The sequence below is a fragment of the Myxocyprinus asiaticus genome, chromosome 7 (assembly GCF_019703515.2).
Source record: "Myxocyprinus asiaticus isolate MX2 ecotype Aquarium Trade chromosome 7, UBuf_Myxa_2, whole genome shotgun sequence".
Lineage (NCBI taxonomy): Eukaryota > Metazoa > Chordata > Actinopteri > Cypriniformes > Catostomidae > Myxocyprinus > Myxocyprinus asiaticus.
Genome location: NC_059350.1, coordinates 31905333 through 31917966, shown reverse-complemented (window position 1 = coordinate 31917966; position 12634 = coordinate 31905333). Strand labels below are relative to the sequence as shown.

Below are 12634 nucleotides of genomic sequence, written 5' to 3'. Positions count from 1 at the left end.
GGCCTTCTTTCTCAGGAATTCCAACAATTCAGACATTGTTTCACCGATTACGATTCTCAAGGTCTTACAACTTTTCCCAAACACGCTCCAAGTCTATCTTGGTCGCTAGCGGATTAGCAGCTAATTCCCTCTCCGATGACTCCAGATAATCGATCCGGAACTTCGTCTCCATGGCAGTGATCGATTGACGTATTTCAGCAAGATCCTCCAAGTCAGCAATGACCTTCACCAGCATTGCCAATATGCTTGACAGCTGACGCCGAATTTCTCCCACTGCACCATCCAAACTGAGTCCCCGGACTGCAGCCCGGTCAGGGGTATCAGCTTGAGCACATAAGTGTCTTTTAATGTCTCCAGAGCCCGAAGATTTTGAATTCTTTGGCATATTGTCTTCATAGAACAGTTATGGAACAGGGTGTATCGAATCTCACTGGTTTATGTCACAAAAAGTATTAAAAACTAGCAAAGTGCGCAGAGCTCGCCGTTCACATGTCCGACCCTTGCAACTCTCAAATTTTACCATTTTTAAATACATTCCACAGAATTCGGCAGATTTTCCTCAAAAATCAGCACAGAAGAGTCCACAGATTTCGTCTGGGCATGCTCATTAGGACAGTTTCCATTATTGATAGACCTGTACAGTAATTTAAACACAGCTGATCCACCAAGCATTTATGCACACAACAGACATGTCTGCGATTGGTTACATTGCTCAAGTGCGGCAAACAACATGTTGAAAGGAAAACTTTTTACACCGTTTATGCTTAAAAGGATAATTCACCAAAAATGAAAATTGCTCATCATTTGCTCACCTTCATGCCATCCTAGGTGTGTATGACTTTCTTTCTTCTGCTGAATAAAAAAGATTCTTATAAGAAAATTTCAGTTCTGTAGGTCCATACATTGCAAGTGAATGGCGGCCAGAATTTTGAAGGTCCAAAAAGCATATAAAGGCAGCATAAAAGCAATCCATATGACTCCAATGGTTAAATCCATATATTCAGAAGTGATAATATAGGTGTGGGTGAGAAACATACATTTTTAAGTCCTTTTTTACCATAAATTTCTATAAATATACATTTTCATTTTTGGGTGAGCTATCCCTTTAATGAACAGAAAACTTTTGTGGTCGTGTACTGTAAATGTCTTAAACGTTTTTCTTTTATTGGGTTAAAGTCATAAATGGTTTAAACATAAACTGATTGGTTCACGTAGATTTTTGCCCATAACCCCGATTTCACGCTGCATGTAAAACCTTAACCGCTGTTCTTACGGGTTCATCCAAAGTGCGCTAGAGTTGTGCACATGGCTGTTCATGTTTTGACATCAAAAGCAGAGAATAATAATGATTTCAAATCTCATGTAAGAGCATTTTTTGTGTTGTTGGAATTTTTTTTATATATATATATATATATACACTATATTGCCAAAAGTATTCGCTCATCTGCCTTTAGACGCATATGAACTTAAGTGACATCCCATTCTTAATCCATAGGGTTTAATATGACATCGGCCCACCCTTTGCAGCTATAACAGCTTTAACTCTTCTGGGAAGGCTTTCCACAAGGTTTAGGAGTGTGTTTATGGGAATTTTTGATCATTCTTCCAGAAGCACATTTGTGAGGTCAGACACTGATGTTGGACGAGAAGGCCTGGCTCGCAGTCTTCATTCTAATTCATCCCAAAGGTGCTCTATCGGGTTGAGGTCAGGACTCTGTGCAGGCCAGTCAAGTTCTTCCACACCAAACTCACTCATCCATGTCTTTATGGACCTTGCTTTGTGCACTGGTGCGCAATCATGTTGGAACAGGAAGGGGCCATCCCCAAACTGTTCCCACAAAGTTGGGAGCATGGAATTGTCCAAAATCTCTTGGTATGCTGAAGCATTCAGAGTTCCTTTCACTGGAACTAAGGGGCCAAGCCCAGCTCCTGAAAAACAACCCCACACCATAATCCCCCCTCCACCAAACTTCACAGTTGGCACAATGCAGTCAGACAAGTACCGTTCTCCTGGCAACCGCCAAACCCAGACTCGTCCATCAGATTGCCAGATGGAGAAGCGTGATTCGTCACTCCAGAGAACGCATCTCCACTGCTCTAGAGTCCAGTGGCGGCGTGCTTTACACCACTGCATCCGACGCTTTGCATTGCACTTGGTGATGTATTGCTTGGATACAGCTGCTCGGCCATGGAAACCCATTCCATGAAGCTCTCTATGCACTGTTCTTGAGCTAATCTGAAGGCCACATGAACTTTGGAGGTCTATAGCGATTGACTCTGCAGAAAGTTGGCGACCTCTGCGCACTATGCGCCTCAGCATCCGCTGACCCCGCTCTGTCATTTTACGTGGCCTACCACTTCATGGCTGAGTTGCTGTCATTCCCAATCGCTTCCACTTTGTTATAATACCACTGACAGTTGACTGTGGAATATTTAGTAGCGAGGAAATTTCACGACTGGACTTGTTGCACAGGTGGCATCCTATCACAGTACCACGCTGGAATTCACTGAGCTCCTGAGAGCGGCCCATTCTTTCACAAATGTTTGTAGAAGCAGTCTGCATGCCTAGGTGCTTCATTTTATACACCTGTGGCCATGGAAGTGATTGGAACACCTGAATTCAATTATTTGGATGGGTGAGCGAAAACTTTGGCAATATAATGTATATATAGCTGATTTTTGGTAGTTATCAGCATATTGTTGTGCATGTAAAATCACTCTTTGACGCAATGGGAGTAGACCCTACATTAAATGCTGTAAGTGTCTCTTTTCATGATTAGTTAATTGTGTCAGCCATAAATGTAATGCTAAATTATTTTTCAGATTAATTGCGCATACCTAATGTGTGTAAGTGTAAGTGTAATTGTTATTTGTGTTTGTGTATGTGTCCATGTGGTAAATCTCATATGCGGACATACACACAAGTATTTAAGCAGTGAATCTCAACTCAACGCACTTGACTGAATAGAAAAGCAGTTATTGGTATTGTTTTATACAACAGTTAGTTCTGGTCTTCAAATCTGATTAGACAAGTTGTGTTCCAGGAGTGCTAATATTTAGTGTAACAGCCTTTGGACGCTTTACTGTTTGTACCACTCCATGTGTCTGTGTTCATGATGTTCCAGACAGGCTACTAGTCTGTGCATTGCTTGGAACTATTTTAGTTAGTAAAGCAAAATGAGACAAAATAACTGGCCATATTGTGTTTAGAATGCAATTTACTGAATATTTATGTCTTGTTTATAGAACTGTTGTGTTAAAGCAATATCACCCTTGCAATCATGCTGATGTCTTGCTTGTTGATATTGCTTAATTAACATTCTCCTACTATCAGCAGACAGCATAATGCAGTTTTAGAGGTTCTTAAAACTCACAGATGCTTAATAAGACACTCTGAACGATCAGTATTCCAGTATTAAAAACATTATTGATTAATCTCAAGCCTCATTAATCTAACACACTGACAGCGATGGCGCCATTCTTCATCAATATGCGCAGTGAGTATTATATATGTGCTGATTGTCATGCATAATGTCTATTATATATGCACTGCATAATGTATATAGCCATTAATATTGCTCAGTTTTTTATGATGTCAAAGAACAGAGAGAAAGACAGAGAGGGCAAGAAGTCAGTTTTTACTGTTGAAGTGTCATTGAACTAAACTAAGTATGCATCATTTCTTTTCATGATGTGTGTGTTTGTGTGTGTGTCTGTTTGCACTGTAAGTTCTTTCCCTTCACTTAGTGTGAGACGTTCTGTTTGTTTTTCCCACATCTGTTTTTCCGGGCTGGTCTTTGTCTGTGTGTGTTTGCTTGATGCCCCCACACACTGACAGTGTCTGCCAGACACACACACACACACACACACACACACAGACACACACACACACACACACACAGACACACGCACACACACACACACACACACACACAAGCTAAGGCTGAAGTTGATGGCCGGCTGGCCCAAATTGAGTATTTTAAATGTTTTTTTTATTTTATTATTATTATTTCAACACAACACAATCATTACATATTTCTGTAAACATTTTCAGATTTTTTTTTATGTTTTGCCACACATTTTATTTGGAATCTATTCATATTTATTGTATTAAAACATTTCAGTTTTTCCAATGTTCTATAAAATATTTGTAGTTGATTGCTGTAACTGTGTCCGGACTAAGATCATTTTATTCAGCCTATCTTGCAAACAGACTTTTATGGAAACAGTTACTGTCTGCTACACACCGAATATTGTTCCTGGTGCTTCGCAGTCACTGAATTTTGCTCACATGCATTTAAGTGAATTTTCGTGTGATTTCATATTGCCACATTTGTCTGTATTTGCAGGCGTCTCAACAGGAATAATCTTCAGGTTCTTCCGGAGTTGCTGTTTCTGGGCACTACCAAACTCTTCAGACTGTGAGTCCTTTATCATTTTGCCCCTCTCTTTCCTCTCCCTCTTTTTTCTCCTTGTCTTTCCTCCCCCTCTTTCTCTTTCATTCTCTTTCTCTTTTCCATGTCTCACACTTGGTACCTCTTTTGTTGCCTTTTTTAAATGAGATTTTTGTCTTTTTTCATTTACTTATTTATACATGTAGATTTTACAAACTAAGTTGTTTATTTTAAGCACGTAATTCTGTGCTTGCACGAGTTTCTGTTGCTGTCTTCTTGCTGCATGATTGCAGAATTCGGGATCTTTCACATTGAAGCCGACAGAATCACTCATTATAAATTTAAATACAGTTTGCCGATTGGTTCCTTTTGTTTTCCGTTTGATTTGTAGATTTAATTTTGCTTTAATTAATTAGATTTTTTGATTATTTTGAAACACTAAAAGAGTGGCATTGCATTTTAAGGAGAAATACAGCAAAATCTTGAGCTCTGTCTTCTTAATCTAGCTCATTACTCTGCTCCCAGACAGGAGTGTATGCGTGTGTTTATAATTGAGTTATGTCAATCTAGGGATCAGCAGTAAGAGAGGTTCAGACCATGAACAGATTAAATTGAGTTAAAAAGAAATACACACTTAAACATCTGCTGCTCTGAGAGATAGAGAGGAAGGAGAGCGAAAGCTAACAGCTTTACCAGGAAAAGCAACATTCTAACGGACTGTGCAGGAGACTGATGGAGGAAGTGTGTGTGTGTGTGTGTGTGTGTGTGTGTGTGTGTGTACTGCTGAACATATCCCTCATGTTGCTGCCGTCATACAGCCACTCTTCATGTTCTTGTCATGGTATGGTTGTGCGTGTGGTCTATTTCAAAAATACACCCAGATATTCTGTCTCAACTATCAGGTGTGTGTTTGGGAGACTTTGTAAAGTAAAATGCTGGGCCTGAAATAAAATCTTAAAGAAATGTATTGATACATTTGCCAAGGAAATTTAAAAAGCATCAGATGAGAATGTGTGTTTTTGTGTGTGTGTGTGTGTGTGTGTGTGGGTGAGTCTGGGTGGTTTACAAGGACATTTTTTTAGGTTACAAACTGGTAATTATAAGGGTATTATGCTATAAATGTGGTTTATGACATTTCTAGTGTCCCCATAATTCAAATCGCTTAAAAAACATACTAAACTATGGGTTTTTTTAAATGTAAAAATGCAGAAAGTTTTTTGTGAGGATTAGGTTTAGGGGTAGTGTTACGGTTAGGGGACAGAATCTATAGTTCATACAGTATAAAAATCATTATGTCTATGGAGAGTCCTCATAAGGATAACCGCGCCAACATGTGTGTGTGTAGTGTGTGTGTGTGTGTGTGTGTGTGTGTGTGTGTGTGTATGCGTGTGTGTGTGTGTGTGTGTGTGTGTGTGTGTGTGTGTAAGCACATATGGGATTTAATGACTCTTAGGCAGGATTCTCTGTTCTGTCTGTCAACTCATTTTCAACAAGATGGCAGCAGGTGTGTGTGTGTGTGTGTGTGTGTGTGTGTGTGTGTGAGAGAAAAAAAGACAATAAGAAAAGAGAGGGATCATTGCTAGTGTATAACACTTTCTTGATAGTGTTATTTGATTTGATGGTTTGGCACAAACGTACATATAGAGAGAGTGTGTTCTCTGCTCATTAGATTATTTCTGTTGCTGTACAACTGTGGCTAACATGTGCAGCTTTTATCCGTCTGCCTTTCATTACTCTGTCTATCTCGTTTCTCACTATTTTGCTCCTTTTCCCATGCTTTAATTGTCATAGAATGTCTTTTTTTCTTTCTTTCTTTCTTTCTTTCTTTCTTTCTATCACCCACTCTGATCAGGTTTGACGTTAATGTGTCTGGATGGAGTGTGTGTAATTTTTGGGGAGGGGGATGGTCTGCAAGGAGGGTGACAGAACCATCTAGGGCTTGTTTTGTTCATTTTGCCAGGTGCACTAGTGACCCCAGCTTCTGCTGTATGTGTGTGTGTGTGCGTGTGTGTGTGCGCGTGTATGTGTACGTGTGTGTGTTTCTGTGTTCATTTGAGTTATGGTTACACACGTATGGCTGCTGCCACAGTAGCAGCTAAACTATTTCTGCCTTTTGTCTCGTCAGAGGCCGGGCCTGTTTGAAGACCTTTCAATATCATTGTTATTTTGGAGAGAACGTTCAGATAACATTTCTCATGGATAGCAGGTCGGTCACAGCTGTGTGTGTTTGGTTAGAGAGAAAGTGGGAAACGGGGAGTTTCCCAAAGAAAGAAGAAAGAAGAATAGGACTGATGGAGAAAGAAAGGAGGAGGAGTGAAGGTAAAGAAAGCAAAAGATTGGTTCGATCTTTCATGGTCCATTAAGAACTCTTTAAAAACCCTACAGTAGTATAGAAATTGAAGTATAGAAAAAGAGAAAGTGGTTTAGTTTGGAAGATATTCCTAAATTCTAAAAGGATAGTTCAGTGAAAATAAAAATTCTGTCATTGTTTACTCACCCTGATGTTGTTCCAAACCCATGCACTTTCAATGCAACTTTTTTCCATACAATGAATGTGAATGGTAACATGGCTAACATTCAGCCTACATTAATTTTGGGTGAACTATACCTTTAATATTGATTTTGAGGATTGGGGTGGGGGTTTCGGTGTACACTTTTTCCCGCTCTGGATCAGACTGGTGTGAATGCCAGCTCATGGTTACTACGGTTACTGTTGTCATGTCACGTCACCATCATCCCTAATCCAGTAACCGTTCGTGCTGTTTCACACAGTGCAAACTTTCTAAATGCATTTGTGGGTGTGTCTGACCACCGCAGGAATTTCTCCCACTGTGATGTCTGTGTGTGGCTTTTATTGAGCCTGTCACTGGTCATTAAGTCAAATCAAATGCCTTACAATGGTTATTGTGTGTGATTTTTACTTTGAGTCATAAGGACAGATATTGATAAATGTTCATACTGTATGTTTTTGGATGAAAAGATGAAAAGTCTGGCATCACCTCCTATCATAAATTTAAATCATTAAGGGTACTAATGTTTCAGGACATCTAAGCCAAAGAAAAACATTATGAAACCTCTGGTGACACTGACATTATGTTATGAGAACAGCTTTGTAAGATGAATTGAATCTTGCACAAGTAGGAAAAGTGAGAGGTTGAATTAAGCAAAATCACACGAGCAAGAGTGCTGTTGTACTGAATATCAGTATGACAGTAATTTAACAGCACAATTGTGAGTATGCAAAAGTGCTATAAAGAAGAAGTTAAAGGGAGAGTTAACCTAAAAATGAAAACTCACCATCATGTTGTTCCATATAACTTTCTTTCTTCCGTGGAGCACAAAAGCAGATGTTAGGCTGAAAGTGAGCCTCAGTCACCATTCACTTTCATTGTATATAAAAAGTGAATGGTGACTGAAGGCAGCAGATCTTCATATTCCTGTCATGTCTATTAGCAGTGGCTTTGGGTTCACACACACACACGCTCAGTTGATTTTAAATATGGCTTTGACTGTGCGGTTTCATTGAGAAATGTGCCAGACAAGATTACGGGGCGAAACATCATAGTGGTTTTCTTGCTTAATCTGCACACCAAATGCTAGACAAGCCAACATTTTGCCATCTCAGAGTGTGTGTGAGTGTGTGTGTTTACCGAGCTCTGCGTTTCCTAGGTCACAGTGCTGTAGAGAGTTTGGATTTTGTCTGCGGAGTGGACGCTTAACCCCAGTCCTGTTAGCTCACAAAACACACACAGACGCACACAACACAGAGACACACACACTTGTGCTAAGCCTTGTCTGTTCACATGAGTTGGTGGGAAGACTTTTGAAATTAAAGACAGATACAATGAAGTGAAGTGATGCCTGTCTGTAGAAGTATAGCGTTATAAGGTTTGTGTGTGTGTGTGTGTGTGTGTGCGCATGTGTGTGTGTGTGTGTGTGTGTGTGTGTACGAGCATGCATGTGTGTGTGTGGGATTTAATTTCATTCATAATCAGATTTTAATGAAGACAGGAAAAGATTTTATAGCCTGTTGCCATAGTGATAATTATGACTCATAATGGAAAAACCTCAAGCTTGTAGACATGTGTGTACATGTGTGTTGAAGTGTGTGTGTTCTTTCTCTGGAGTTTGTTTGTATATGTGCAAGTTGTGCATTTAAGTTATTTGCATATCTTCTCTGAAGATCAAAGGTAATCAGAAGAATTCAGCTAAAGCGCAAGAAATTTCATAATTTCAGAAAAATGTATTATTCACAATTAGTCAATTGCCTCACATTCAGTTGCTGCCTGTTGACTACTATGTTTTATAGGTTGTTTGTCTAAAAAATATGCAAATGAGAATATTCAAGCAAGATGCAACAGGTACTGTCTAAATCTGAAGCACATCATGCTCTTAATTTCTTCATACAATATTTGAGTTTACAAAATGGCAAGCAAACAACATTTTGAGGAATTGTACTTTAACATTTCTGCTTACCTTAAGAGCTAACAGCAGTTGTAATAGATATGTTCTTTATGGACAATTGTGGTGTAAACATTGAATTTACTGTGTTTAACTGTGTGTGTCACCTTTGCTGCATGCAGTATAGTTCTGGTTGACTTGAAAAATAATTTTGGCATGTTTGTACGCCAGTAGTAAAAAGTATTGAATTCACCACAGCCAAAATCTCTTTCTTCACATGCTTTTTTTTCCTTTCATACAAATACAGCTCAATCATTTCAGGAAATTCAATTAGATTAATATTTTTGCCTGCAGACGGATTTAATAGACTCATTCACTTTTACACACACACCCCCACCCCGTTTTTTATTTAGTACCCACAGGCATTGTAGTACCCTTTGTCTTTAGTCATAGTAATACATTTTATTTTGTTATTGGCATAATAACATAACACATCAACATATTCAGAGTATAATGAATAGTAAAATACAATATTATGAATGATTGAAATGATTGATTATGAGGTCAATCAGAAAAATGTAAGTTGAAAAATGTGAAAGTTGTAATGGAAACCCAGACTCGAAGATGATGTTTGAACCCGAAGGCAGGTATTTATTAAACACACAGTTTAAGTAAACAGGTGAGTATCAATCAGAAGATGCTGAACAGTAAATGATGAGCAGTACACTGATAACAGTCTGTATTCATATAGGAAGTGAGAGTCCTTGATGAGCTACACTCACAAACATCAGACGGGGACACGAGGAGAGGAGAAACAGGGGAAACAGACTGTTGGAAACATTGGAGAGGATCCTTGGAGAAATCGTTGGATATCGCTGCAGTGGAACTTTGAAGACTTTGCTGGAGAACAGGTAAGTAGCAGGTAAGTGAGTCTGTATTCCATGGAAGACCAGACATTGACTGAGGAGTGAGTGTGGCTTATATAGGGAGCTGATTAGCGTGGTGATGAGAGACAGGTGCAGGTGATTAGTATTCGGGAGAGAGGGAAGGCTGTGTGTGTGTGGCGAGAGAGCCTGGTGAATCCTTGAAATTACCCCACCCCCCTCCACGGGCTGCTCCAGAGGGCTGTACCTCCCGACACCATGGCTGACCCCGACCACGAGGAGCTGGACAATTCGGATGAGTGTCATGGAAGTTGGTGAGTAGGGTCGGATCTAGGATGCCATCCCAAGGTACCCATGATCTCTCTTCAGGACAGTAGCCTTCCCAGTCCATGAGGTACTCGAGATGACCCCTGCGGCGCCGGGAGTCCAAGATGTCTCTAACCGCGTAGACAGGTCCGTCTTCCAGGATCAGCGGCGGAGGGGTTCGTCAGCTGGACCAGGCTCTGTGGATTGAGGAGAGAGAGACACAGGTGGTGAGGTTTCAAAAGGGAGACGTGGAATGTAGAGTGAATACGATATTGAGGTAGGAATTGAAGTTGGTATGTGACTGGATTTATTTGTTTTGAGATGGTGAAGGGACCAATGTAATGGGGACTTAGATTTTTACATGGGAGGCACAGCCTAATGTCCCTCGTGGAGAGCCACACCTTCTGCCTGGGCTGGTAAACAGGAGTTGAAGATCTCCGGGCATCAGTGTGGCTCTTCTGGCGGTGCACAGCCCATTGCAGGTGGTGGTGAGCTAAGTCCCAGACCCTCTCGCTCTCTAAAAACCAATGGTCGACTGATGGAACATCGGACGGCTCTCCGGACCATGGAAAGAGAGGGAGTTGGTAGCTGAGTATGCACTGGAATGGAGTGAGATTGGTGGAAGGCTGACGCAGGGAGTTCTGTGCGTACACGACCCAGGACAGGAAGTGACTCCGACGGTTCTGGCGGCGATGAAAGAAGGTTCTGAGAAATCGGCCAATCTCTTGGATCTTTCTTTCAGTCTGCCCGTTACACTGCGGATTGTATCCAGAAGAGAGGCTGACGGTTACACCCAGGAGGGAGAAGAATGCCTTCCAGACTCTTGAAATGAACTGGGGACCTCTGTCGGAGACGATGTCTTCAGGATTCCATAATTACCAAAAACATGGTTAAATATCATCTCAGCCATTTCCATGGCAGTGAGAAGACCCTTGAGGGGAACCAGCTTGAAGGCCTTGGAGAATCGGTCCACTGTTACTAGCAAGCAGGTGAATCCTTCAGAGGGCTTATGAAGTCCATTATGAAGTCCACTCCCAGGTGTGACCAAGGGCAACATGGAACGGGCAACAGAAGGAGTTTGCCAGCTGGTAGTTGTCGTGGGATCTTTGACATGGTGCAATCCGGACATCCCTGGACGAACCTTCTGACATCTCTATCCATACGCAGCCACCAGAACCAGTTCTGGATGAGTAAGAGGGTCCTGTTGGTCCCAGGGTGGCCAGTGCCCAAAGAGGAGTGTACAGACTAAATGAGTGTCAGACGTTGGGAAGTTGGAACATGGGTCCTGTTAGCGGGGCAGCCTAGCAGAGCAGGTTCAGTGGCAACGGCTTACGCAATGCTATCATCCAGGGACCACTGGAAGGGACTCACTATGACATGTGGAGGAAGTATGGTTTCGGGTACCTCTGTGATGGGAAAGAGCATCTGCTTTGAAGTTCTTGGCCCCTGGATGATAGGAGATGGTGAAGTCAAAGCGTGTGAAGAAGAGGGCCCATCGTACCTGGCGAGGATTGAGTCGACGAGCTTCCCGAAGATACTCGAGGTTTCTGTGGTCAGTTAGCACAAGAAAAGGATGATGGGCCCCCTCCAGCCAATGCTGCCACTCTTCTAGGGCTAGCTTAATAGCCAAAAGCTCCCAGTTTCCGATGTCGTAATTCTGTTCCGCTGGGGTGAGTTTTTTGGAGAAGTAGGCACATGGATGGAGTTTTGATGGTTTCCCCTGCTGCTGAGATAGGACGGCTCCTACACTGTTAGTGGAAGCATCTATCTCCACCACAAAAGGTTTGTTTGGGTCTGGATGGATTAGGAGTGGAGCTGTGGTGAAGGCATTCTTCAGATGTTTAAAGGCGTGGGTAGCCTCGGGGGTCCAGGATAGAGCCTTGGGCTTCGATTTGAGGAGGGAAGTTAATGGAGCAGTGATGGAGCTGTAGTTCCTAATGAACCGACGGTAGAAGTTGGCGAATCCTAAAAACGCTGGAGTCCCTTGATGGTGGAAGGAGTGGGCCATGATCTCACAGCTTCTACCTTCCCCTCATCCATCTGAATACCTTCAGGGCTGATGTTGTAGCCAAGGAATTGTAGTGACATCTGATGGAATGAACATTTTTCTGCCTTGAGGTAGAGATGGAATTTCCTCAGCCTTCCAACTCAAGCACAACATGTTGATGGGGCACTGGCTCCCTGGGTAGGAGGTCTGTTGCACAGTCCCATTGTTTATGAGGAGGTAGGTCAGAGGCTTGTTGGGGACAGAAGATGTCCTGAAAGTGGGAGTAGCAGGGTGGTATCTCCACAGAAGTTTGACTAGTTGGGCTTTTGATGGAGGTGGTTTTGAGATGGAGAAGAGGAGATTTTTTGATTGAAGCCGTGGGACTTGGAGTAGGATGATTGGGGAAGCAGGAAGGAAAACATTGGGACCCCCACCTCAGGATGTTTCCGGTGGACCAGGAGATAATGGGAGAATGTTGAATGAGCCAGGGATGTCCTAATATGATTTCGGCTGTAGAGCTCTCCAGAACCAGTAGAATGATTTCTTCGTAATGCAAACATCCGATTTGAAGTTTGACAGGACCAACACAGTGACGGATGACTCCTCTGCCCAGAGGTTTGCTGATTATGGAGTGAATCTTGAAGTTGGACTCATAGGGTCTC

The 12634-nt window shown here is 41.9% G+C and overlaps 1 protein-coding gene across 3 annotated transcripts in view; it reads left to right on the top strand.

The window, feature by feature from the left end:
• LOC127444264 (slit homolog 2 protein-like) overlaps positions 1-12634 on the top strand; it is a 199330-nt gene that overhangs the window by 22860 nt on the left and 163836 nt on the right. For all 3 annotated transcript variants that reach the window (XM_051703541.1, XM_051703540.1, XM_051703539.1), the window contains exon 4: positions 4350-4421. In XM_051703541.1, coding sequence (XP_051559501.1) covers positions 4350-4421 — 72 coding nt within the window. The remainder of the gene's footprint in view (positions 1-4349; positions 4422-12634) is intronic.